Source organism: Choloepus didactylus, chromosome 4, assembly GCF_015220235.1.
Source record: "Choloepus didactylus isolate mChoDid1 chromosome 4, mChoDid1.pri, whole genome shotgun sequence".
NCBI classification, from domain to species: domain Eukaryota; kingdom Metazoa; phylum Chordata; class Mammalia; order Pilosa; family Megalonychidae; genus Choloepus; species Choloepus didactylus.
In genome coordinates this window covers 14,920,550-14,948,261 of record NC_051310.1, presented here as the reverse complement: position 1 = coordinate 14,948,261, position 27,712 = coordinate 14,920,550, and the positions used below count along the sequence as shown (strand labels likewise).

At 44.5% G+C, this 27,712-nt stretch overlaps 2 protein-coding genes across 3 annotated transcripts in view; one reads left to right on the top strand and one right to left on the bottom strand.

Moving 5' to 3' along the window:
- The window catches only part of UBR7 (ubiquitin protein ligase E3 component n-recognin 7), a 35,895-nt gene extending 33,384 nt beyond the window's left edge, over positions 1–2,511 (top strand). The window contains exon 11 of the mRNA XM_037832014.1: positions 237–2,511. Within this exon, the coding sequence (XP_037687942.1) occupies positions 237–329 (93 nt within the window). The 3' untranslated portion in view covers positions 330–2,511. The remainder of the gene's footprint in view (positions 1–236) is intronic.
- A 13,402-nt stretch (positions 2,512–15,913) lies between these two features.
- Positions 15,914–27,712, bottom strand: part of BTBD7 (BTB domain containing 7) — a 129,459-nt gene continuing 117,660 nt past the window's right edge. For both annotated transcript variants that reach the window (XM_037832011.1, XM_037832012.1), the window contains 4 exons: positions 26,728–26,917; positions 24,525–24,703; positions 22,536–22,982; positions 15,914–21,149 (listed from right to left, as the gene is read on the bottom strand). In XM_037832011.1, the coding sequence (XP_037687939.1) occupies positions 20,334–21,149; positions 22,536–22,982; positions 24,525–24,703; positions 26,728–26,917 (1,632 nt within the window). In that variant the 3' untranslated portion in view covers positions 15,914–20,333. The remainder of the gene's footprint in view (positions 21,150–22,535; positions 22,983–24,524; positions 24,704–26,727; positions 26,918–27,712) is intronic.

Here is a 27,712-nt window from a genome sequence, read left to right as displayed (position 1 = left end):
GAGAACCTAAGTGTCTTTTAACCACCATGCTATTTAGTCTGCCTCGCTGTATGACTCTGAATAGTCCAGTCTCTGTGAGCTTCGGTGATCTCTTCTATAAAATTGAGATAGTATAATTAGTTACACATTAAAGTAATTCTTGGCAGCAATATTGTTTGCCGTATTTGTGAATCTATGGCCCATCACTGCTGTTCTACAATTTGGTTCCTTTTCCTTGTCTTGCTTTTCATCAACAGGTTGTTAAGAGAGAAGACATCCAGCAGTTCTTTGAAGAATTTCAGTCAAAAAAGAGAAGAAGAGTGGATGGGGTGCAGTATTATTGCAGCTAGAATGGAGCATGAGCCTGCTCTTTCAGGCCAATGAAAATGCCACTTACTATTCCGGGAATAAAAGAGGCATGTTTCACATTTGGTCCACTTTCCATCCTCCCCTCTTCCAAGAGGCCTCCTCCTCCAGCCTTGTGCTTCCCTCCTTCCCCGTAACTTGCGTAGCCACAGTGTTGATGCTGATTTCACAGCCAGCATTCTCATTAATGACTCAGCTAAATGCAACATACTCCACAAACTCTAGACGCCCCCCCTTACTCCGATACACCCGTTGGTTATTTGCTTTTAAGTTTTAAGAAGTTTGCTTTGATTTTAAGAAATTAAATTGGTTTCTTTAACTCCTTACTATGTCTACTTTGCCACAGAGCTATTGTATTCCAAGACCCGCTTTGTGGGGCATTGCGGACGGCTCTCTTCTGTAAGCTAGGACCCGACCCCTCTGGGTTCCCCACCCTATGAGAGTGGTGCTTTGGGTCAGAGCTTCCTGAAGCCTGGTCTGCTCCTTCCCCCACATCCCTGCTTTTTGAGGGTTGGTGATGGCTGAGAAAGGGACCTTTGAAGTATTTTCTTCTGGGCCTCCCCTCCCAAATGGCCACGCCAATGGATTTCTGACCTGGATGTCTGGCACAGGCAGGGAGATGGGATGATGGCAGAATTGAGGAAACAACCTTTGTTATGATTTTTACTAGTGAATTTAAAGTGACATGTTCATTCACAATTCTGCTGGCACTAGAATATTAGAATTTCTGTACTATAGCGCTCACAGGGCTTCCTGGAGAAAATTGGCCAGTATACTAGTCCCTTTTCTGCTGCCTAGTGAAATAGACCAGGTACTACCCCTGTAAAAATCTTGGTGGTTTACAAAGTCTTTTGGATTTCTTTATACTATCAGGGATATTCATATGCATATATTAAAAACAAACCTATTTTGATATTGTTCTGTTATGAAAATGTTATTAGAACCTCAATAAATTATTTTTTCCCCTTAAATCTGTACTTAAGAAAAAAAACATACTGACTTGGCTCAAGCAAGCAGGGAAGCACTTGCCGTTTTGGAAGAGGCTGGCTCTGGAAGAGATTCCGAACAAGGTCCTAGGCTGCATGAATGATGAGTTTTATGTATATAAACTTTATGTCCACAGCTGGTTCCTTAATGACTATGAAATCTTCTTTTGAAGATACCCAAGGAATATTGTATAAAGCCCCATATTTGAGGAGAAGTCCTTTTAGTTGGTGTGAAATCTCCTTAAAGGCCCCCAGTCTATGTGGAAAATACCCTTTGATAAATGCAGAGCATTCAGTTGTTCTTTCCCTCTGGAGCAATGAGGTCTTTCCTGACAATAGATGGCACATTTTGAGGTATGTGACCATAAGCATTTTAAGCTTTGGGGCCAGTATTCGTTTGTGTGCCTGGCAGTCACCATGTATATGATGGCCTACCAATACCTGGACAAGATGAACCTGACTTAAAAAAAAGCCAAGGTCTCAAAGAAATGGTATACCCACTAAACTGCCTAATTACAGATATGGATCCTCATGAAGATGTGTGGAGCCAGAAGGTCTGTGGCAGCTGGAGGTGCTTGTGTGCCCCAAGCTGGCCTTGTAGAGAAGCTGGGTTAAAAAGCTCAGGGTGTTTTTGAGATTGTTTACAATCAACAGCTTGGGAACTTTTTTCTAAGTCTGAGGATTTTTTGAACTCCTGCACAGTTGCACTATTTGTGTACCATTGTGGCCTAAAAGTTTATACAGTCTGAAATTTCTGATTTAGCTACCAGAAAGTTCTTTATTTCCTCTCATAGGTCAGGACCAAGTTTCACAGGTGATGTATTACAGTGCAGCACATAACTGCAGATCACCCCAGTGCTGAAGGGCTTGTTTTATGAAAGGTACTGTTCCTTCTTTACATTACATTAACCAGGAAACCTTTCTTACCTGTTGTTCATAACTAGTTTTCTTATTGACTGTGTTGGACCATCTCTTCTTGTAGAGACTGATTTTGGCCATTATGAGGCAGTTGATACTAATGCATGTTTTATGCAAAACAAGAATATGATATTAGTTGCTTTTAAGGAATTCTGGCATCGTATGAGCATTTTTGTAGAAACTGTTATTGAACTTATAACTACATACTTAACTCCAATCAGGTTTCTGTAAAAATTGAAATAAAACCAATTCAAAATAGTGACTTTTCAGATTGTTTTTGGTCATGTTGAAATCTATACAGCCTCTCTCTGCAGGGTATAAGAAAATGAGAATAATACAAGTCTACTCTAATGCTGATTCTTGGAGAGTCTGCTCTCCAAGCAGAGCGCCTGGTTGAAGACATTAAGTAGTTCATTACCATCCTGCTGTTTCTCAGAATGCAGCCTGATCTGCAGTCCCCCAAGTAGAGATGCTTTACCATCTCCACACCCTGCTTTACAACACCTCCTGGGAGGGAGGTTCCGTGATTCCTGTTGGGTTCTAAATGAACAGGGGAACAAAGAAATGGGCTTGGGTTGTGGCTAATCACAATTTGCCCAGAAACTGCTGTATACAGGATGACTCCTACTTTCGAGCTCAATCTAAGGAAAAGATGAGGTCCACCTACACGGTAGCCATTATTTCAAAAGTAAATATGAAAACAAACCTAAAAGCCAATGTAGAGGCCTGTCTTTGGCCTCCTTCCAGCTCTTGCTTCCTTGGAGATGATTGAAACTTGTGGTCTTTGCCCCTGGTGATATAAGCTTAGGTGAATGAAGTGCTTGTAACAGCCTTGGAGCTGCTCAGGTATCTAGAAACCCAGGATTATGTAATTGTCAATGCCAGGAAAAACTGCAGTTCTCCCTAAAGGAGCCTAGTGGTGAGGGAGAAAATTGAAAGAGCAATTCAAGTGCTTATAGGACCTTAGAAGTGACTGAGTCCAGCCCCCTGTGGAAGATCCGTGTGGTCCCGGGAACATGGCAAGTACAGGAAACCAAGCTGGCAATGCTCCCCGGAGCCAGAGGCTGCTTCTCAGGTCACCCCAAAGCTGCCATGGGAGGGTGCAGCCAGCAGGTGGCACTGGGACAAAGCCATATGGCACCTCACTTCTCCTTAACGAACGGGCATTTAACACCTAAAGGTAGGTGTTGGCTCCATACTTACAATGGAAGGGACACAAGAAGTCACCCAGCCCCAGCTCTTCTGAGGGCAGGAGCTGTTCCCTCTACAGGTGACCATCACAGGGGACCGTAGGTTCCATGCTTCCATGCTCTTGGTGGTGGCAGGGCCCCATTTTCAGCCAGCCCTCTGTCCTTCCACTTCCCTGCCATGTGACAGGAGGGACACTGACTCCACCCCCTTTCCCAGCTGCTGGCAAAAATCTTGTGAACAGCAAGGGAGCCACCTTAGGAGGAAGCTAACATCTTGAAAGGCAAAAAGGAGAAAAAGACACTGGGTCTTTAGTGATCCAGACATTGAGCCACTGGATCAAGCCTCGCCTGAAGTTTATGCTACTGGTAGACTTGTCCCTGGCAGACAGTGTATCTACAGTTCTCTGGTATGTACTTTTGAACACTTCTAGTAACAGAATGCTCCATATCTCATAAGGCACTCATTCCCAATTCTCAGTCCTTGATGTCTTTTTCTATGGAAAGAGGCTAGAAGCCTCTGGCCTTTCCCTTGGCTTCCCAAGGGAGAAATGAAAAGGCCTTGTTCTGGTTTGCTAATGTTGCGGAATGCAAAACACCAGAGATGGATTGGCTTTTATAAAAAGGGGGTTTATTTGGCTACACAGTTACAGTCTTAAGGCCATAAGGTGTCCAAGGTAACACATCAGTAATCTGGTACCTTCACTGGAAGATGGCCAATGGTGTCCAGAAAACCTCTGTTAGCTGGGAAGGCACGTGGCTGGCATCTGCTCCAAAGTTCTGGTTTCAAAATGGCTTTCTCCCAGGACATTCCTCTCTAGCAAGCTTGCTCCTTTTCAAAACGTCACTCACAGCTGCACTGAGTTCTGTCTCCCTGTGTCAGCACGTTTATATGGCTCCACTGATCAAGGCCCACCCTGAATGAGTGGGGCCACACCTCCATGGAAATATCCCATCAGTTATCATCTACAGTTGGGTGGGGCGCATCTCCATGCAAACAACCTAATCCAAACTTTCCAACTTAATCCCCACTATTATGTCTGCCCCACAAGATTGCATCAAAGAATATGGCTTTTTTGGGGGGACATAATACATTCAAACTGGCACATTCCACCCCCCGGACCCCAGAAAAACATATTCTTTCCAAATACAAAATACATTCATCCCACAATACCACAGAAATTTAAATCATTTCAGTAACAATAGTTAAGTACAAGATCTCATCAAAATCAAATATAGGCATGGTCAGTCCTAAGGCATACTTTTCCTTTAGCTTTGGATCTGTGGACTTAGAACAAGTTATATGCTTCCAATATAAAGGAGGGACATTCATAGGATAAACATTTCCATTGCCATAAGGAGAAAGAGTAAGGAAAACAGGGTTAACAGGAGCAAAACAGTTCCTAAAACCCGCAGGACAAACTCCATTAGATTTCAAAGTCTGAGAGTCATTTACAGAACAATGTTGCATCCTTGGGGCTTGAGAGAGTGGGAGTCTAATGCTTCCCAAGTGCCTTTGTGGCAGCCCTTTCCTCTCCAAATGCTTGGGTGAGTGCTCCAACATATCCACACATTGGGGAGACCACCTTCTCGGCCCCACCCTCCTCAAACATCGGGGCAGCTCCCAGATTCCCTTCCATCTCCGGGGCACACGCTCAACCCCTTCAGAACAGTGTGGTGGCAGCCAGGCTCTCCCCAATTCCCTGGGAATGTGTTCCACCCTCTTTGGGACCTGAGGTGGCAAAACTCTTCCAGAGCATTGAGGCGGAAAGCCCTCCCTTGACCTCCAGGGCAAAGTCACCCTTTCCATGCATGTGGGCTGCTCTGCTCTCCCAGCCCGAGACCTCTTGACTCCAGACCTCAACCTCCATGGCTCTGTCTTTGAAGAGATTTTTCCTTTAATTTTTTCCTTGTCTGTCTCCTCCAGTCCAGACTGGCAATGGCTCTGTCTATAAAGATCTCACAAAAATTCTGTTGGCTTTGCATGAAGCACACGGGTCAAAGCCATCAGACAATAGGACTTTCCACAAATCCCTTCTGGATAATTCCATCTCCAATCTTGGCATGCACTGAATGGCGGCTGGGCTTCACATTTGGTCACATCCTCACATTGGGCTGTAGCTTCTGGGATTCCACCCCCTGGAAGCCTGTAATTTTCCAAGCCATCAGCTTCTGGTTTCTTTGAACCCAAGAGTTCAGTTCTAAGTTTATCTCTCTCCGCTCGCATTTTACTATAAGCCTCAAAGAGAAGCCAGGGTACGTCCTCCACCTGTAGTCTGGAAATCTCCTCAGCTAAGTATTTCAGGTTGTCGCTTTCAAATTCTTCCTTCCATCTGACACCAGGACTCAATCTTGCCAAATTCTCTGCCACTTTAAAGCAAGGATCACCTTTCTTCCAGTTTGCAACAACACATTCATCATTTCTGTTCAAGGCCTCATCAGAAGTATCTTTAGAGTCCATATTTCCACAAACAGTCTCTTTAAAGCAATTTTGGCCTTTTCTATCAAGCTCCTCACAACTCTTCCAGAAACTCCCCATTATCCATTTAAAAAGCCGTTCCAACATTTTGGTATTTGCAAACTCAGCAGCAAAAGCACCCCACTTCTCTGGTACCAAAATCTGTTCTAGTTTGCTAGTGCTGCAGAATGCAAAACACCAGAGATGGATTGGCTTTTATAAAAAGGGGGTTTATTTGGCTACACAGTTACAGTCTTAAGGCCATAAAGCGTCCAAGGTAACACATCAGTAATCGGGTACCTTCACTGGAGGATGGCCAATGGTGTCCGGAAAACCTCTGTTAGCTGGGAAGGCACATGGCTGGCATCTGCTCCAGAGTTCTGGTTTCAAAATGGCTTTCTCCCAGGACATTCCTCTCTAGCAAGCTTGCTCCTCTTCAAAACGTCACTCACAGCTGCACTGAGTTCTGTCTCCCTGAGTCAGCTCATTTATATGGCTCCACTGATCAAGGCCCACCCTGAATGGGTGGGGCCACGCCTCCATGGAAATATCCCATCAGTTATCATCTACAGTTGGGTGGGGTGCATCTCCATGCAAACAACCTAATCCAAACTTTCCAACTTAATCCCCACTATTACATCTGCCCCACAAGATTGCACCAAAGAATATGGCTTTTTGGGGGGGACATAATACATTCAAACTGGCACAGGCCTACAACCAACCCATTTATTTTATCTCCTTCCACCTCTAGCACTGTTGGTGGAACACAATAGGTCCCCTGGGGTTTGGAGGGCCCTGGAGCCCGGAGCCAGGGGGAGCAGTGGCCTGTGTTCTGCCTTCTACGTCCTCTCTGGCCCCAGATACAACCCAGCCTGTTCCCATCCTACAGAGGCCAGCCGAGAGGCACAGAGCAGTGGAGTAACCATCCCAGGGTCACAGCAGGGCCCACCTGGGGGGAAAGCTCACCCCGCAGGCTGAGTGCTGTAAATGGCACGGGGCAGCAACTGGGAAGAAAGGGAGCTGCTTTCGAATGGTAAATGCACCTTTTCTACACGGTTTATTTACAAAAGCTGCAGAGTCAAAAGCCACTCGTTTGCCAGGTTCCCTTGGTCCATTTGCAGTGAAGTGCTGCAGCCTGAGCCTTTCCTGCTCCCTCCTGCCCCTGCAAAGCATCTCTTCCCCATCAGTGACCTACTGTGCATGGAGAAGACAAGACCCGGGACGTCGTGAATGTGGTGAAATACTCAGGCCACTGATATTTCACTTTGGAATAGCACTTAGCCTGGAGGGCAAGAATGTTTTTTTTGTGAGTTGATTTGATTAATGCCTGTCTCCCCACTGTAAGAAAGGGTTAAGTTTAGCTTTCACATAAAGGCAACGTGGAGTAGGGGAAAATGGAAAGTAGAAGACTGGCTCAAATGGGCTCCGAGGTTAAAGGGAAAGAGAGAGCCCCTGACGTAAGCCCCGAGTTGGAGCTAGCTCCTTCCCAAGGGCGGACTGGTTAGCTCTCTCGGAGAGGAGTATCCAGCCAATGGAGAAACAGGGGAGGGACTTGCGTGTTTGTCCTAGGATATAAATTTTGCTGTGTTCTATTATTCGGCGTGCCTGTCACGTTTCTTTGGTAGTGCGCCCGCTCTTGCAAGATCATGAAAAAATTCTTTTCTCCTCCACAGTCGTGTGAGCATTTACTACACCGTTCTTTCTAACACTCACTAAACCTTAAGTTTTTTGAGGTTGGAGACTATGTCTTCCCTGCTCATCGTGGTCCTAGAGTCCAGCCTGGTGCCTGCCATGCAATATTCCTTAACCACACAAACGGACATGCTCATTCATGTGGTCAGCAGTGTGCTGAGCACCAGGCCTGGGCTGGGAGAGGCTGTGTACATTATTTCACTTAATCCTCACAAAGACCCTAAGAAGATGATTGTCCATTTCCATTTTACAGATGTAGAAATAGGCTCAGAGAGGCTGGGGACCCACAGCTAGTAAATGGTGATGTCCAGAGTCAAGTCCAGCCACATGTGACCCCACGCCTTGCTCGTTTTCCTCCTCCAGCCTGGCCTGACTGAAGGGGGAGCACCTGGAGGCAGAAATCAAGGACGATGCCGACAGCTTTTGCCTAAATCACAGCGTGTCATATATTGCCCTGGGGTAAGAAGGACACTGCACTCTCTTCCTGTTTTGTTTTGGTATATTAACTTGGACTTTCATGACCGAATTCGCCTCTTCCAGCATCTACACTACTCCAGGGAGATTTTCTAAACCTTCCAAGAAACATGACTCCAGCTCAGCCGCCTGAGCAAGAAGCTGGGAATAGAGGGTGACACCCAAGTGGTGCCTGTCTCCACCCATCAGAAGTACCACACAGAACATGAGGAAGAAAGTGGTAGCCGCAAGGGCTGATGGCTTGTGTAGACTCAGATCAGGGCACCAGGAGCTGTGGGAAATACAAGGGAAATGGCATCCTGCCCTCGACTGTCTTGGCCTAATGGCAAAAGGAAACCCACAGCCTTTTGGGCAGAGCCCACTCCTAGCTCAGGCCCTGAGCTATGTTGGAGTCAGAAGCTGCGACTGGAGTTGGAGTCGGAGTCAGAGTCAAAAGCTGTTATTTCCATCTCTGTGACCTGGCAACTTTGATGGAAGGAGTAAATGAATAGTTACAAAAGTCCACTGAGGCTTTCTATGACTCTTGGTGGCTCTCGCTGGAACCCTGGGACAAGAGCAGTAGGACAGTGTAGCAGGGCAACCACCTACGAGGTTGGACAGGCCTGCCCTCAGATCTCCCTGGCCAGGTTAGTCTCCGTGCCTCGGTTTCTTTGTCTGCCAAATTGGGATAATACTCATGTCCCTCACCAGGTGGTTGTGACGATTAGGTGCCCGGCACAGAGAAAGCGCTCACTAGATGTTAACCATTTATTACCACCTGGCCGATGACAAAACTGAGGTTCAGGGGAGCAGAGGCTAGCTCACAGTAACTCAGCAAGGCAGAGGTGGACCCCAAGTCTCTTGATATGTATTCAATTCCATGAGTTTTTTTGGGTTAAGGATGCTGACACAAGTGAAATAATTGGGGTGGAAATATTTTGCAAATGAAACTAGATGACACCCCGTGATGTGAATGCAGAGGTTGTTCCTGTCCTTGCCATTCGCTCTCCAGGGCAGGGCCTGGCACACGGGAGGCACACAATGAGCGTCTCCCCGTGAGTGAATGGGTGCTTGGCAGGGCGTCGTGGGACCCAGACCATCCTCCCCTCTCCTTGGGGGTGCTGGGTATCATATTTAGCATTTGGACCTTTGCAACTCGGAGCTGGACGCCTAGGGGGTCCTGTTTCCATAGCCTTTCACTCAGTAGCCGGTGTGTGCTCCCCTCCAGTATTGCGTGTTCTACCAACACAGGGTGGCTTCCCGGGTGGAGGTGGGGAGGGCCTCTTGGAATGTGAGGAGTCGTTAGAAAGGGTGAAGTGTTTGCCCACCTGAAGGAAGACCTAGTCCAAGAAGGGAGCCTGCTGGGGGCTGGGGGCTGCTGCAGGAGCTTGTGGCGGGTAAGACAAAGGGACAAAGAACCTGTCAGAGGCCCCAGTGGCCAACGAAGACCAAGTCCCGGGCAGGAAGCTGCAGGTCTTGGAGACTCCACCTTTCAGCTGAAGACTGAAGAGCTTGGGGAGGAACAAATGGTTTTGTCGTGGCACAGGACAGGGTTAGGGAGGAAATGGGAGGTGATGAGTGGGTGCAAAAGGCAGAGGTGGTGTGTATACGGGTCTGAAGTCCAGGGCTCAAGGCTTGAGAGAAACATCTGGAACTCAGCACCAGTAGGAACTGAAGCCCTGGGAATGAATGAGCTCTTCTCCCAGGGAGGGATATGGAAAGTGAGGAGAAAAGAGGGCTGAGGACAGATCCCAGGGGACACCAGCACCGAAGGGTGGCAGAGATAGAGGAAGCCAAGGAGCAGATTGAGTAGGGCAGCCAGAGAGGCAGAGGGAAATCCAGGAGCCCCAGGATCCAGAAGCTTGGTTGGTGTGTGTGTGTGTGTGTGTGTGTGTGTCAGGGTGTGTGACAATGTCAAGTGGGATAAAGAGTCTGTTAGGGTTTACAAGTGCCCAATAGCCCCCTCTTCCTGAGCCAAGTTCTAAACCAACTGAGAAATGAGGCAAAGGAGTAAGATTGATGGATCAAGACCCCCTCCCCTTTTATTTCTGATAAAGCTGATGTGGATAAATGTGGCTTAATCTGTGGCTAAATGGGCTCTTAGTACCAAACCCCAGGATTGGGCAGATTTACCTGCTAGCAGGCCCCCACCATTGCAGGGGTAAAAATGCAGGGTCCATGCCGCTAAGCTTCCCCGGTTGGTTGGGGGCATTCAAGAGCTGATGTCATCTTGGGCAGCAGCCAAGAGAAGGGAAAGAGGGAGAGAAGGCTAAAGGCAGGGCAGAGCCTCTCGAGCCTGGTCCTTAACTCAAAGGCACCCCAGCAAGTCGGAGGGGAGTGAGGCGCGGAGAAGCCAGCAGCGCTCCCCTGCAGGACCCTCACCCGGAAGGAAGGCGAGGGGCGGGCACAGGTGCTCCCCGTCAACTGTGCCCACCAAACTCAGCAGTAGGAAGGCCACTGCTGCGCTCAGCGAGAGCCGTTTCGGCATGTGGTGTGGGCAGAAGCCAGATTGCAAAGACTAGGGAGTGGGAGGTGAGGATGTGCGGACTACAAGAAGAGACAACTGTTGAAAGCAGTTTGTGAGAAGACGACGACAGGATGGGAGCGGGAGGAGGATGTAGGTCTGGAGAGATGCTCTTTATAAAGAATAGAGAGACACGGGGGCAGTCGGAAATTCTTATGGAAGGACACAGTATTGTTAAGAAGGTGGAGCTCCAGTGACAGCGGATTCCTGAAAAAGGAAGAGCTGTTAGGAGATGGGAAAGGATGGACCTCAGAGCCCAAGGGGGTGGGAGGACAGGAGGAGGGCACAGCTTAGGGTGTTGGCTTGAGGGCCAAAAGGCTGGGGCAGTTCCCACCTGCAGGCATCTGCTTTCCAAGCGTGAGGAGCGAGGAGAGGAGAGAGGTTGGAAAGCAGCCCCAGGGAGAGGAGGTGAAGGATGACCCCAAGGGCCAGGGCCTTGAAGGGCTGGTGACTATGGGGGGGCAGTGGCTGCGACTGTCTCAGCTGTTCCCCAAAGCTGGGTCCAGGCTCAGGAGATGGAGGTGCCCATTGTTTACAGATTGAGTTTGGCCAGGATGGGTCAAAGGTGAGCGGGCTGGCCTAGGACGAGGGGAAGGCAGGGCTGGTGAGCAGGGGTGGGTGTAAGGAGGTCAGGCCCTCTGCCAGAGGAGGACCTGAGGAGATGGGGGTCTGAGAGCAGGAAGGGAGGCAAGGCTTTCCAAGGTAGAGGCATCCCGGGGACAAGGGGAGGGGCGTGGCGTGGAGTGGAGATGGTCCAGGCTGCTTGCCTGGGGTGACGGCCGGGCTCCGGGTAGTGAGGCCGGGGGCCCGGCCTCCAGGGTATGCCAGGGGACGGGAGCTGCCAGGGTGAGCATGGGACAGCCAGGTGGGGGGGAGCTGTGAGGTGCTAGGGGCTTACAAGAATGAGGGGGCCACCCACTGCCCTTCCTGACCATGAGGTCCAAGGAGAGTGGGAGAGTGAGCCCACCGCTTGGAGAGGGTTACAGGGGACACGGAGAGCTGGGACTTGGGAAAGGCAAGAGGTGGAAGAGGAAGAAGAGAATGGGGGATGGCAGTGGTGTGGCGGAATAAGGTCACCTCAGGTGGGTGGAGCGACTGGGGAGGGTGGGAAGTGGCTCAAGGGGGAGGTGGGTAATGGGAGGGGCTCACCCAGAGGGCTGAGTGGTGACCCGGGGGAGCCAGAGTGGCAAGTACAGGGGTCAAGGGGGGGGGAGTCAACAGACTGCAGTGTGCAAAGAGCAGAGTCCCCACAGCCCCGAGCTTCTCAGGGGTCAGCACCCCTAGACTAACTGGGGAATCCTGGGAGGTCTGGGATGATCTGTGGGAACGTGGGGAAACAGGAAGAACAAATGCTTGTAGTTCCCGGAGGTCAGGGAGGCATTTATGGTTCATCTAATGGAAGACTGTGGAAACGGAGGGTACTTACGTAGCTACATAAGGGTCATGGGTTTCGGGAGGTGAGAGTAAAGGTCAACAGGGCCCACAGAAAGCAGTCCTGCGAGGCAGGGATTGAGGAGATGTTTCCCCAGCTGAGAATGGGAATTGGACAACCCGTTGCTCAGGAGGTTTGAGGATTAGGAGCTCAGTGGGGAACGCTTGTCGTCTCCAGACCTGCCTGGTGGTTCGAGCAGGCCTCCGGGCCAGGCCTCCTCCCGCAGGACTTCCCGTCTCTGCTTCCTCGGCCCCTGAAGTTCTGCTGCCATCAGTGGTCACGTGTGCATGAGGACACCAGCCTCTACGGACACAGATTCCCTGGGATTTAGAGACAAGCAACGCTGACCCCCAAATCAGAGGCTCTGCAAGGCAATGCGGTTCACACCACTGGGGAGACCTCAGAGGAGGACATTTTAATGCTGGTGATGACATTTAATGGTGGTGACATTTAATGCTGATGAAAAGGCCCAGGACCAGGGTGCTGTTGGGACTGAAGGGAAAGGGCTCTGTGACGAGACTCATGCAGATGTGAGGGGCCCACTGGGTGGGTGAAGAGGTGACGGCAGGATCAACGTCATGTGGAGAGCAATGGCAGTTAGTGCAAGGTCTGCAGATGCCATGCCACTCACTTTCTGTTAAAGAGCACACCCCATCCAACCCCTCCAACCCAGACGAGCTGAGTGAGTGTGAGGAGTGAGACCCGAGGCAGGCCAGGCGGCAGGAGGCCCCGGGGACCCCGAGGGTGCAGCGGGAGTGACCAGGGACCCGGCATCCCGCTGACCATCTGTACAGGGTGACCGAGAAAGGGACCGGAACCCAAACACCGGAAAGGGCCAAACCTCCCGATTCATTTGCTTTTGTGTTTTTAAGCTGGGGTGGTAGGATCCGGTAACTCTGGGTTGTCAAGGGAACCACCAGCGGTGGCTCCATGGTTTCTGAACGCTCCCAGTCACCTCGGCTCGGAACTAAGTGAGCCCTTAAGGACGTTTCCACATGGCCTGTGGGGGGATGAGCCCCGGTGAGGCTGCGCTGGGCCTCCTGGGGGGCTCCTGGAGGAGATGGGGCAATGGAGGGCACGGGGAGGGGGCTGGGTAGTGATGACCCCGCCAGCTTCTGGGTCCTCTGGTCACCCCCCCACACCTCACAACTCCTTCAGTTCCAGCCTCTCTTCTCAAAAACGTGATCTCCACATCTCGTCTCCACTTTCCCACTTCCCACTCACTTCACCAGCCCCCACGGCTTCTCCCCACCCCACCTCCCCTCACTCAGCTTCTCCACGTTGCCAACCCCTAAGCATCTTTTGGGGCCTGATCTTCCAAAACCTCCGAGCAGCATAGAATCAACATTTGAGGAGGGGGGTGGAACCGATCCTTAATTTCTTAACTTTACCTTGAAAAAATACATGCACATAATTTAAAAATTCAACCAGTACGAAATGTATACAGTTAAAAGCTCTCCCCGCCCCAGACTGCCAATGTTTCTTGCTGGAGGAGGACCTTTTATCACTTGGGGATTCTTGCAGAAATTTTTACGCTCACACGAGATTATTCTGTATCTCCTTTTCCTTGTCTTCCCCACCAGTGGGGGCATACATATGCAGTCTTGTATTTTGCTTTTTTCACTTTATACATTCTGAGGATCTTATTCCTTATTTAAAACAGTCTCCCCTAGCCTTCTAAGGAGCCCCACTGGGCTGGTTTTTTAAAACAGTCTCCCCTAGCCTTCTAAGGAGCCCCACTGGGCTGGTTTTTCCTGCCTGGTGGGCTGCCCTTGCCCAGTGGCTCCCTCTAGCTGACTGGTAAGTGTTGATTCCTGGGTCCTCTCTTTTGTCTTACTTTAAAACTTTCTCCCTAAATTGCCCCATCGACTCCCAAGACTTTAAATGCCACCACATATACGGACCTTTGGCTTGGACCCTTTCCTCTGAGCTCCCAGCTTACACCATTTACCTTTTGGCAGTTGGCTCCTTCTCAATTACTTTCAAGTTAACCAACACTCAACTCATGATCTCCCTGCATCCACCTCCGCCTCCTCCTCTCTCTCCACATCCACTCACTCAGTCATGGAGACATTAGACACTAATCATATTCTGAATCTGTCCTCCTTCTCTCACTGTTCCCTGCAACCCCGACTGCAGGGCAGCCTCCTGCCAGGTTTCCTGAATGCTCTTCCATCCATGTCTCACACATTGGCCAATGACCAGGAATACGCAGACCCGAGCCCCTGCTTAGAGCCGCTTCCTGTGGCTGTTAGGACCAACTTCAAAATCCTTATCCTGCCCCTCGAGGTCTGGCTAGATCGGCCCCCACCCATTTGTCACCCCAACCATGAAGCCACAGTTTGCCGAGGGCTCAGCCCTCCCTGCCTCGGCCTCTGTCCTTCCCCCTAACCCTAACCATTCTCCCGACCTCCCTGCCCTGTGGTCCTGACTCTGTCTTCACGGGCACCTCGAAGGTCACTCCCACAACCCCCAGGACAGTCAGATCCCCAGGACCACCTCTGTAATTACTCAATGTCTTTTCTTCCTCAAGACCCTGTCAGTGTCCAGGGCTAACCGTGACTGTCTTTTCATTACTCTTGCCTCAGTGCCTGGCACAGTGTCCAGCAGACAGAAATTGCTCAGTGAACCCTGGGTGAAGGAATGTTGGCAGAACAAACGGCTGCCACGCCTGTACCTACCTCTGCCTCTCGGCACGCTGCAGTCCCCTGGCGTGGCCCACCCTACTTGCTGGTCCGCAGAGCAACGCTGATGGATGATGGAGAGGGGACACAGCAAGAACTTGGGCTCCGGAGCCAGACGCCCGGGTCTAAGCCCAGGATGCGCCGAATTACGAGGTGGATGATTTGCTACTCAGCATCTCCGTGCTTCAGTGTTCTCATGTGTAAAATGGCACTAATAGTACCTAATTCACAAAGCATTAAAGGAAGTAGCACCTAATTCACTAAAGGATTCAGGGGAAGAATATATAAACTGCTGAGCAACAAATCCAGCATTTTTCTCACTAGACTCCTCCCATTCATTCCTGGGCCACTTCAACCCGGCCTTCCCCTCAGCCCTGATGCTCTCCTACTGCTCTGTACTGTTTTGATTGTTTTTAGGGAAAAAGTTATCTCCAGTTAAGAGTTTACAGTTCCTGAGAACAGATATCTTGTTTTATCAAGCTAGCTTGAATTCATTTTTCCAGGGATAACATACAAATTCAGAAATGAAAGTTGATTTATTAAATTTTATTTTTCAGATTTTTAAGAAGCTCACCCACAAAACCCTCAGATTTTATCTTACCTTGATTCTCCAGTTAACATTAAGATGGTTACAAAATATAATTAAGTTGTGCCTAGCCTGGCAGGAAGAGTGAAGTGCTGGGACAGAACTTACTAGAGAAATAATTAAAACCAAATTTAAAACAAGAGGTATTTTATAGCAATTTTTAAAAACGGAAATTATAAAACTTTTCATTTGGGGAATTTTTTTTCCAGAAACCTAGAATGTAGATCATGACTCCGTTTTCTCTTTCATATTAAAAAATATTATTAAGCCTGAGCCTGAAAGAGAAAAAAGCTCAGCCTCAACCCAGGCTCCTGAACGTGCAGAGTCCTGGCATCTGGGCTGCTGTGAACTGCCCCTGCCCTGGGCACAGAGCTTTGCACGTTCTGGGTGCCTGGTCCGTGTGGGGGGGACACTTAACTTCTTTTGAAGACTCCAGGCAAATCACATTTTCCTCAAATTTGTAAAATGAAATCGCTCAGAAATAACAGAAAATAATGAACTTGATTCAGATTAAAATGTCTGAAATCCTAGAAAGGGGGGAAATTCACCTAGAACACCCCTCCAATTCCACCCTAGGGGGAATAATCATTTCTATAATCAAGGACTTTCTGCTCTGCTGCTAAAACAGACTGTATCCAACTCAGCAGGTTCTATACAAGCCATTTATTTGAAATGCCAACTATGTGCAGGATAAAGTCAGTGTTACATGCTCCTCAGTAACAGTAGAAAAATAGAACCCAGTGAAAACCTTTGTACAACTGTAATGGTACTCAAAAGAGAAATGTATCGTTTTACAATGCTTCACACAGACGAATTCAAGTTTGGAGGTACCTAAATAAAAATACTATATATTTCTTTAAAAAACACTATGTACAATTGAAGCGTAAACAAGTTTTACAAAGTACTGTTTATGCAGGTTGTAGAAAACACTTGCATAGGACATGAAATCAGTTTAAGAAAAATTTCTGAGCCTTTAGCATTGAAGGCACTTGACTTTATACCAGTAACAGCACAACCACAAGAAATGTAGTGTTGTAGAAGATACCACCTCTCTTTAGGACAGACGTGGTACATAAACAGCAAGTTGAGTTCAGGAATCTTTATCTTTCAGACACCCCACCCCCACGAGCAGGATGCCCAGTGTGTAGGTGCACACGACGAGCTTCCAGAGCCTTCCTGCTTCTTAGAGTCCACATAAGCAAACTAACACAAAAGGTGAATTTCAAGACACACGCTTGCAAGTGTTCTTTCTATAGAAACAGCCACAGCTTTGTAATACTCAAGAAATGGAAAGCTGACACACAGTCTTAGGGTTTTCTAGAGGGGAAAAAAAAAACAAGACTTGCCAATACAGTAATTATATAACTATTGCAATCTGTAGGACAAAAATACATTTGATAAAACATTGTTCATACAACAGTATTGATGGAAAATAGTAAAATACCTTTTAGCTGTGTGCACAGTAACTCTTTTAGAAAGATTAGCTGTAGTGAGGTTTGAAAGTAAATTATTTATTAGACAAAGTAAACCATCGCAGAACTGGGAATAGCACCCATCACTGCTATTTTAATAACTAAAGAAAGTTGAAAGTCAACCAAATAATTTTAAAAAGTCAAATAAGCATTTCCCTTTGAATTCGGTCCTAAGATAAAAACATTAATGCCTTAGAATGGCAAAACAAGTATCTCACAACTGTTTCATGAAACTCAAAGCAAACAAAACGTCAGGAAATTACATCTTTTGCTAGCATAGTTACTGAGAAATGTTCCTCCTTCCCCTCTAGAGAACGACAGTGGACGTCAGCTCTGAGCCCCCTTCTGCTGACGCATTGTGGTTTTCCCTTTAAATTCTGCATCACCATTGTAATTCATTTGCACACGTAGTGTGTCCACTGCTAGAACTTGAACATCAAATCAAAAGAAAAGTCAATAAAGGATGACAATTGTAATAAAAACAAGATTTTTTTTGAGGAAGCTCAAACAAAAATTACGTAAAATTTCACAGAGAGTTCTACAGAAAGACTTAAATATACAGACCTCTCACTAAAAATCCTTAAAATCTAACTGTTTATCAAAATGTCAGGATAGCTTAAAAGTCTAGGAACTTGTGCCTAGGAAAAGCTAAAGGGGGAATGTGAGAAAGGATATGTTACGTGAAAAATTTAAACAACTGCATTTCAGGAATAATTTTTTACTTTTCATGCTGCTATTTTTTTCTTTAGGAGTCACAGGGAACTTTGAACTTAAGAAATTACTCATCAAAACCACAAAACTAAAACAAAAACATAAGAAAAAGACCAACAGCATCTTTAAGAAACTTGAATTTTCTCTTTCTACTCTATGATCTAAATGGTTATTCTCTAATCTCAACACACAATGGGTACGAAAGTGGTGATTGTCTGAACGGCCCGATTGTCCATGGCCTCCAAAGGAGAGCTGGTATTTTTTGATTTGGTTCTCATCAAATTGCTATACCAAGTAAAATGCCAGTTCCTGTGGCCTAAGTTTTATTTTATATGTCTATTTTTTTTTTTTTCTGAGAGCAATCTTATGCAGACTTCACATTTATCTTAATACAGCATTCAAAAAGATTTACTAGATGGGTTCAAAAGCCAGAGGCACGTAGCTATTCAACTTAACTGATATTAACCATACTCCACAAGATACATTAGTAAGTCCACTAACACCCTAACACACAAAAAACCACATCGTTTTACTTTCTGCTAGTCATATCAGTCCACAATCCCATAAATTAAAGCAAAGTTTCCCTTTATACACACAGTTTGCCCAGGTAAGCTACTAAATTATTAAAAGCAAATGTCACAAATTAAATAAAATATGAACAGTGGCCATTTATCTTTATAATTATGTTTTTGGGATATGAAAGAATATTCAATGAATTTTTCGGCAAATGAATATGTGGGATCAATAGCTGTATTCTAACATTTTAAAAAACAAGGTCAGAGATGAGAACTTTTTTCCCCCCTCATCCAAATTAGGTCTATTCATTCTTCTTTGCAGGATCAGGTTAGTACAGTCTGATTCAGAAGAGAAATTTAAAACTATATCAAAATAATTCATGTTAACCCACAAAAATTCACATTAAGGAGTATCATGGAATTAACAACTTTTGTTTCTTAAGACAGACAGAGATTGGGCTTCAAAAGACACCATCATCTATTATAAGAGTCAAACCTCCTAAAAATGAGAACAGAGTCCTATGTTTTTTTATCTTTAAAAAAGGGGCCTTGAAGGCGATGCGCAGCCACCCTTACAGTAGACTAGTGTTAACTTGGGGAGACTGGAGAGCGGGATGCAACATGACCCACATCGACAGATGCACTAGCAGCAGCTAACTAGCCAGGCAAGCAGTTTGCCGGTGTAAATAGATATACTGACATGGGTCTCATCTTTGAGACTATCTACTGTTAGGATTTTTTTAAATGTCAGATTATTCCTGAGTGTATATCCACAGGGTAAAGTAGGAAAAGATTGTAAGAGAAGATACAGTTTTGGGAAAAATCAGAGTTGTTGACACCTAATAGAAACCTATTTACTTGAAAGTGCATGTAACTCATTTATACGGTAGCTTGTAAAGGCTCCCTGGCCCTGCATAGTTTCAGAGTGACTGTGAGTGAGTTATAGTTATATATATAGACATACATGGAAAAGAGGTTTCCAAACATCCTTCCTATGAGGGAATGTTCAGAAAGTCTCTTTTCTTCTAAGTGCTACGGCTGTGTGTGTGTGTGTGTGTGTTTGTAAAAAATACAAAGTGAATGCTCAAATAATGTTGATGTAATTTAAAAACTCAAATACTAATATATTTACATTGGAGAGTAAGAAAAAAACAGTCCTTAGCTCACCCATTGCCCTTCCAAGGGAGAGGATCTTAAAATATCCCGTGTGCTGCAGTGGTTCAGTGAAATGCCCAAACCAGCATCCCCGGTGGAGTTCAAGTAGGACATGTAGTGTTTAACTGAAAAATTTTTTTTCTTTTTCCTTTTTTTTGGTGGCAAAGCATTATGCATTATACAACAACTTTTTATAGCACGGCAAAGTTCAGACATACTTTGAAAAACATTGTTAAAAAAATATGCTTTCAAACACCAAATGACATCCATAGACTGAAGCCCTTTTGTTTTTTGTTTTTTTTTCCTTTTGAGAGCAAGACAACTGAAGGCAGCAGCAGGCATGTCACCCGTTGCAGCTGGGGAGTCGACTCTCAGAATCGGAAATCCAGGCAGTAAAATCTTTCAGTTAATTTGCTATTTCTACTGCTTTGTAATTCCAAGTAATCCGATCTCTTAGAACCCGATTTAGTGAAGTTCTAAATCCATACCACCAGAATCCACACTTTGAAAAAAGCAACAGCTTTAGCTGGTACCACAAGGAAGGTTTTTCTCCTTCCACGCTCTCTTCTGAACCTTGGAAAACTTCAGCATCCTGAGTGGACTCCTGCTGAAGGAATGAGGACCAGCTCCCAAGACTTATTACAAAAGAATGACGTGGGATTAATAGAGATTGAATAGGAAGATTTCCGAACTAAAACAATTACTGAAAAGAGAGGAGCATTTTGATGTGCTGTTCTTTGGAATTTCTATAATTAAAAAATAAACACAGAACTATTTCATAAGAAAATACATCTTAGTGTGCAATCCAATGCACGTGGAAATTGGGTGATGAAAAGTAAAATGCAAAAAAGTATGAAAATACAGTTCTTTAAATGTGGCAATAAAGTTAACATACTGATATAAAATCAATACAGGTAAAATAAATGTACAAGTGCAAAAAAAATTCCATCATTTTGTAAAGAGAAAAAAAAGTGCCAGCTTGCTCGCTCTTAAAAATGCTTCCTCACACAATTGTTCAAACACAAAATAGATGCAGCATTCAAAATAACCTTCTTAGCATGCTACGCCTAATAAACATATATATACAAAAAATTAGTATAAAATAATGTGAAACTGAATTATCAGCTGGCATCAATAAACTGGTCCATAAGTTGTTGGGTTACATCATAAATGGGATGTTTCACATCTCAGGCACAGAGGACTTGGAGGTTGCTCTCAGAGGGCAGACTTTTTGTAGAGGAAGTCTGGCTTGCTTGGTGACCTCCTTCCTCTGCTTACTGAATCCTCCCTTTCCAAATCTGAACTTCTCTGAGCTCCATGGCCCAGAGACTCACTGTCTGCCACCCTCCTGCTGGATCTCTCTTCTGGAGCTTCAGGGCCACATGCAGAATGTGAAGGTCTGTTAGGAGTCAGCCCAAAAGTCAAGTCAGTTTCTACTGCTGTTCGTCCCCTGAAGTGGACTGGACCATTACTGGAATTTTCTGGGGCTGCCAAAGGAAAGTCTGATCGCTGGGAAGGTTGCTCGACTACATCAAGATGTATTGACTCATTCCTTTGTTTGTGTAGATGCCCATCAGGGGAAAGCGGATATTCTCTCCTAGCTTCTTCCTGTTTTTTAGGAGAGGATTGGCTAGGTAGGTAGGCTGACTTTAAGCCACTTGTTGAGGCCTTATTGTGGCTATACAAATCAGGACCAAAATATCCCCCTTGGGAAGGGGAAGGAGTACGTCTGCAAGGAGCAGGAGCAGAAGGTCTGCAAGCAGCACTTGAGAAGTCATAGAAATCTGGATATTCATGCTGATTTTCTCTAGCATCTGTTTTTTGCTCCAGTGTGTGTTTCTTTCGAGAAGTGTGTGTATGTCTCTGTGGAACACATGATAGATGCTGAGGAGGCCCTGGTCCTACTTCAGAAACTGACTGGCTTAATTCTGTGTCCACGGCAAGTTCTGGAAGCCTTCTGTCCTTGAGTGACAATGTGGATACACCCATGGCGATATCTGGCATTAGATCATTTAGCACAGGTTGTGTACACTGCAAACAGAGTAAAGGGGAGAGGGGCATTTTTTAAAAAAAGGCCAATGAAGCTTCTTCATAAAAATGATGTTCACTGATTATAAGACTAGTACATGCTTATTTTTAAGAAATATAAAAATACAGAAAGCTATAAAGCCAAAAAAAAAAAAAAAGAATCACACCAACCTTCCCCACAGAGATAATCACTGTTAACATTTTGAGATATTTTTCTCACCCCTTCTCCCTTTGTATCCTTGCATATATACCACTTTTCAGAAAACTTAGTATATATATGTAGTTGTCATTAAGTTGTCTTTGCAATCACCAATGTCAATCACTGTAATATTCCGCTGTACTGATGACCCATGACTTATTTAACCATTTTCCCACTGCTGGACACTTGGGGTGTTTCCAATTTTTCACTATAATCAAGACTGCAATGAACATACAAATAGATTACCTTTAAAGGGAGTTTGATTTAAAATGCAAAGCAGTAGAAACTTTGTAATTGTAGAACCAAGGCCAAGCCAACAGGATGGGAATTTGGTTTATCACACACTATCAACTCTTGATGCTTCTTTTTCGGGGGTGTGGGAAGGGGGGGTGTGTCGCAGGGAGAGGAGCAAGCTGAGTGTGAGAAGGTAAGGAAGGATCACACTTTGAACCAAGGTGTACATCAGTCTGTAGCTCAATGAACCTTCCCTGAACTAAATGTATCTTTTGTTTTTCTCTATATTAAATGCTGAGTAGGAAGTCTTAAAAATAACTTTTTCCCCCTAAATGTATTACCTAAGATAGAAATTCAGCCTCTAATGTGGTATAATATCAAGCAAGAAATTCTCTTAATATCTACTAGCACTAACTCCTGTGATTCAAAGTCAAACAAGGGCTCTGATGGATGAGCCTGTCGGAGACAGAGACATGTGGACTAATTTTCTGCCCATTTTCTGAGTAGGGAGACTTCTGCTACCTTGTCCCTGATGGTATAGTTAGCCATAAAGAACTTCCCCTTCTCGTTCCATCAAAGCATTCTGTAGGACAGTAGATTCTTGCACTTAGATTTGGGTACTTAGTCACATATTCTAGACAAGTGCTTGAATAGAACATTATGAAACTGGTATATCCACTTGTATTGTCCAGTAACCCTACTCGTTTCTAATATTTGCAATTAAAATAAGGATTAGGAAGGAACCGTGCTACTCCCACCAAATACACCTCTAGTCTCTCTTCTCCCGTCCTTTCTTATTCACCGACACTATCTTTTCCACACCCCTCAAGTCTATGCTTTTTGTCAGTAACACTTCTGGGCACTGCTGAGTACTAGTGGGGAGCTTGGGGCCAAAGGAACTGTTTCTAATATTCCTTAAACTCTTTACTTCCAGTTAGTTATCTAAGTTGACTTACCACTTGTTTTTCAGACGTTATTGCTGCTGATGCGGCAGCGGCTGCGGCGGCAGCTACCGTCTGTCTCCCCAGTCCTGCAGTGTTGGCACAGTCGGGCAGTGCCGCTTTAACACTGGGCAAATAGACTGGAGGAGGGACAGCTTTAGGAGCTGTTCTGGAGTGAAACAGTGAATGATTACAGGGATAAGAAAATGAACGTGAAGGATGCTGGCTGGAAGGTCTTTGTTTCCAACCTGCTTTGAGCTGGTTATGAATTGGAGTAGCTGGGGGGTGGTATGGAGGTGGAGGAGGGGGCAAGGGTGGATGGAAGGCCACAAGAGAGTCCAGGTCTGTAAACATGGTTTCTGTGGTAGGGGTACTGTTAACTCGACATCTGCCAGACTGCCTCATTGTCAAGAGCGGGCTTTCATCCCCAAAACGTTCATCAGGAAAGAACTTGTGAGGATTCTAAGGGAGATTAAAAAAAAAAAAAAGAAAGGATATTTATTAGAAGATTTCCTAGATGGGGATTTACAGAGTGAAAGAGTTAAGTAACCTTCCTGTAAAAAACACCACATTCAGTGAGAATAAAAGGTACAGCATATTTTTCTAGTCCAGAAGCCCAACAAAAAAATTACTTTAATAATAGTATAAAAGGACTGAGTATAACCAAATATACTGCTATAAAAGAGAGCTTCTTGATTGACTATTCCATCAATCAGGTCAGTAATTTCTTGCAAGATTTTGTAATAATGTAAAAACAGGTAATAAAATCTAATACAAGTAATATTTGCTAAGAAAGGTAAAATTAACATTAAACACCAAAGTAAGAAAAAGTATATAACTAAGGATCCTCCTAAAACTTTCTGACAAAACATCTGCATGCTCTCAGTCTGAAATGCAAACCATAAGATAATTTCTTATAAATTACACACGACTAAGTTTGACTGGTGTTTTGATAAACATTACACGAGAATACATAATTACAAACTTTTTAGATAACATAATTAAATTAAGATGCAATTTAGAATGGCAAAGGGAATAGAAATGAATAGAAAACCAAACTACATGTATTTTAGAGATGAAACCCATGGCAAAAAATGAAGCTCAAGAACTTAAAATGGCCTGCTGCTCTATCACAAGAATACCATAGCACGTTTACCTTTTACAGACTCAGGCTAAAGGAGTTCGGAGTCAGTGGCAAGCAAACCACTCAATCACTTGACCAGATGAAATGAAATTGTGTTAGGCTGGGATTTAGTGGCTATGATCATACTACTTTACAACTTCTATCTTAACTGTAAAGCCAATGCTATTGCTTCGTTTCCCTGCCCAGTGCTATTGCTCTTGTACCTCATAATTACTAGAAATGACTGGATTTTTTTCCTTCTGGGTTAAACGAAAAGCATTCACTCCTCAATTCTCATGCTTACAGGGTCTGAATGCTCAGGCAAGAAATTTCTTGCATAAGGGGCAGGATGGAGAAAAAAGAGCGACATCCTGAAAATCTAGAAGTATGGTAGTAGGCCAAACCTGAAATCCAGTAATCCAGTGATGAAACCAGGGGGAGAGAGCAGTGGAGTCGGAATTTTCAACTTCCTCTGCCATCTCTGTTGGGCATACACACCATGGAACTTTTAGCAGTCACCCTTTATATGCTTATTATGTGCAAGATACATAATTGCTGTATACAGAGCACCACTTATCTTCACAACAATCCATTTTATAAGTAAGGAAACTGATGCTCAGAGAGTTAAGTAACTTGCCCCAAGTTAACCAACTAGTAAGCAGCAGAGCCAGGATATAAATGCAGAACCTGTGCTCAGTCTCCCTCACCACACCACCTCTCACCAGGAGGTGCTTTCAGGTTATCCAAGATTCTTGAGGCAGCAAAAGAGCATGTCCTAGGAAAAAGAGGCATGCTGTGAGTGCTCCCTGGAATGTCTAAAATACTCCCTGAATAATGAGCGAGGTGTCCTATTTTAAATACAGTTAAATGCTGTTTCCTACCTGTAGGAGCTCTGCAGCAGCATCTGCAAGACCAAACTCTCTCAATACTCGAATCTGAATTTCATAGCTGACGGTGGCGCCTTCCCCACAGTTAAGTGCATAGGCTCTCTGCACCTGCTCAGTGTGTCGTAGTTCCTGCAGACGCCTGACCATGTTTTTCATAATGAGGAGACGAGGAACTAGAAGAAGAAAAACAGTGCGTAGGCAAAATACATGAGCTACGTAAAAGACCCCTCAGTGAACACAAGGGGATAGCATGCATTCTGCCTCAGTATTTTTGTACACAAAATTTTGATAGTATTTTAATTTCCTGGCAACATATGAATTTATATATCTCTAATTACATTTCAAGGTTTTAAAATTTCACTGTGCCAAAAAAGGCTCTTGATCATAACCAAACAGCTCCTCATTTGTATTATTTTAGTTCACAGCCCAAATAAAATTTTATTTGTTCATGTTCTCTTCTAAATCTCAGGATATTTCATAAGTCTTTAAATATATTCATTCTTTTATTCAAGTAAGTTTTAAATACTGACTTTAAATACAGTTAAATTCAGTTTAAATACAGTTTATTATGTGCAAGATACATAATTGCTGTATACAGAGAACCTCTTATCTTCACAAGATTGGATTGGATCAGGTGTTAGTGTTCACAGAATGAAAGACATGGCTCCTGCCCTCAAAGAGCTCAGGCTTTACTGAAGTAAACTAAGCTCAAAAGTCCACTACAGGGTCATAAATGCCCATGAACAGAAATACACACAGGATGCTGAAGGGATTCAAAGGGGCATCCAACCCAGACTGAAGGCAAGCAGGAAAGGCTTCCTAGATGAGGTGAATTTTGAGTGGAATCTGAAAGAAAGAGAGGGAACTAGCCAGACAAAGAAAGCAGGGTAAAGATCTTCCAAGCTGCAGGACCAGGCATGTGTAAAACATGCAAGCGAGAGACAGCATGGTATAAGTCATTGGCATGGCCAGAGTTTAGAATTCAAAGGCTGGTAAGGAAGAAAGAAGCTATGATGACACACGAATAGGGACTCACTGGCTAAACCACAGAAAGACAAGTCTTATTTTTCTGAGCATGCTTAATTGTGAATATCTTTGGGCTTCTGAAGTTCAGTTCCAATATTAATTTGTGCTAATATTCAATTGTATTAACTCAAGCCTATAAAAACTGTCAATTACCAAAGCTTCAAAATCTGTACAAACCAGCTAAAGAAATACTCTTCTTCACACTGTATGCTTTAAGTAAGTGTGTAGTGGCCCAAACTGAAAAGGCAACAGCTAATTAAAGATATTGGTCCTGGAAGAAAATGCATATGTTCAACTAAAAGTTCTGCCCAATGTCTTTTATTTATCTTTAATTGAAACTGAGACAGAGGAAATGAATTGCACCATTCCCATTAAGGCTGTAGTTTGCTGATTTTTATTTTGAATCTTGTGATGGCAACTGGCAAAAGCTATAAATTTCTGACCACTGGATCACTACTGTTTTAGAAAGAAAATGACACTAATGCCCTTTGGCTAAAGTCAACATTAACTGATGCTCACCTCCATCTATGGCCAATTCCCCCAAAATCTTAAGACTTGCACTTCAAGTTTCATGTAGCTGATCTTGGGAAACTGGATCTCCAGGAAACCAATGGGGATCACATTCTTTTTGAGCATATGTAGATTCAAAGAAGTTTACCAGGTGTTAAGTTCATACTACTCTCCCAAAGAGTCTTAAAATGTGAGAACCACTCCATGGTGATGAAAAACCTGAATTCCTCTAAACCAGGGGTTCTCAACAGGGAGTGATTTTGCCCCCCAGGGGACATTTCACAATGTGTGGAAACATTTTTGGTTGCCACAGCTTGGGCTGGGGGCTGGGGAAGGGTGGTGCTCCTGGCATCTAGTGAATACAGGCCATGGATGCTGCTGAACATCCTACAACGCACAATATTGCTCTCCACAATGTAAAATTACCCAGCCCTAAATGTCAATAGGGCCAAAGTTGAGAAACTGCTCTAAATTGGAAAACTGTATAAACTTGATAATGTAAAATGAAACACAAAACAGAACGCTGATAAAGTATTATTCTTTATAGAGAAAAATGCATAATGGGTACTGAGGCATGGAGAGAATTACAACATATAGAAGGGTTCAAACATTAGCAATTACAAAAAGAATAAAATTATTCATTTAAATATAAATGCCTTACCTGGAATTTCATTGGCTACAACTGAAGGAGGGCTTGACTGGTTACTGCTGATCTGCTGGTGGCTGATCATGTGACAGCACTGTGGCACGGCATTACTGACCATATAAAGTGTGTCTGGCACATTGGACATTCTAACCATTCGCAAACGCACAAGATCTGTTTGTTCCACCATCATCTCGTCTAGCACTGACTGAAATAATAATTCAGTATTATTAGAATTAGTCGACCCTTCACCTCTGGGAAATCACACTGGGAGGAAGAGTACTGCCTTCATCATACAAAAAGGAAATTAATATACTGTTCCTAGTTTATAAAGTTTAAACCTCTTTTAACTTTTAAAGAATCTTTTTGGAGCATCTTTGAAAAGAAATAATCATCTTCTGAAAAGTTCGCTTTTAATTGAAGTATTTGAAATTTGATGGAAGGATATAAAATTAATCAGAAAAAAATACATAAAATTATTATAAAGGAAACAATGTGTGCATGGACTAAATATCAGATCCAATGAAAGATGTTCAAAATACAAAATATCAACGATACTAAATTTTACAGACCTATAAATAAATCCAACTTTATCATATTAGTTTCAAATGAATCAATCTTACCAAACTTCAGAATGGCCAAAAGAGATAATGTATAAACATTTTGCAAATTTACTGGGGGCAATTATACTTAAACTTATGTATGCGCGTGGCCATCTGAGAAACAGAAGTTCCAGGAGGGTTGCCTGATTAGCTTTCCGCTGTCCCATTCTGAGTTGAGTCAGAAAAGAATAGAGGTGGGGTCCAGTTTATCACAGATCTTTTACCACCAGACTCAACCTTCTGTGAAGGCTTTAGCAACCTGAGTGACTTTTAGAATGAAACCTATTTTAAAAAGACCAGACCTAACTCTTCCATTTTGTTCCTGTATTTTACAACTACTTAAAATGCCAACTACTCAATAGGAATGAGATTATCAATTTATTCAATAAAATAAGGTAAAA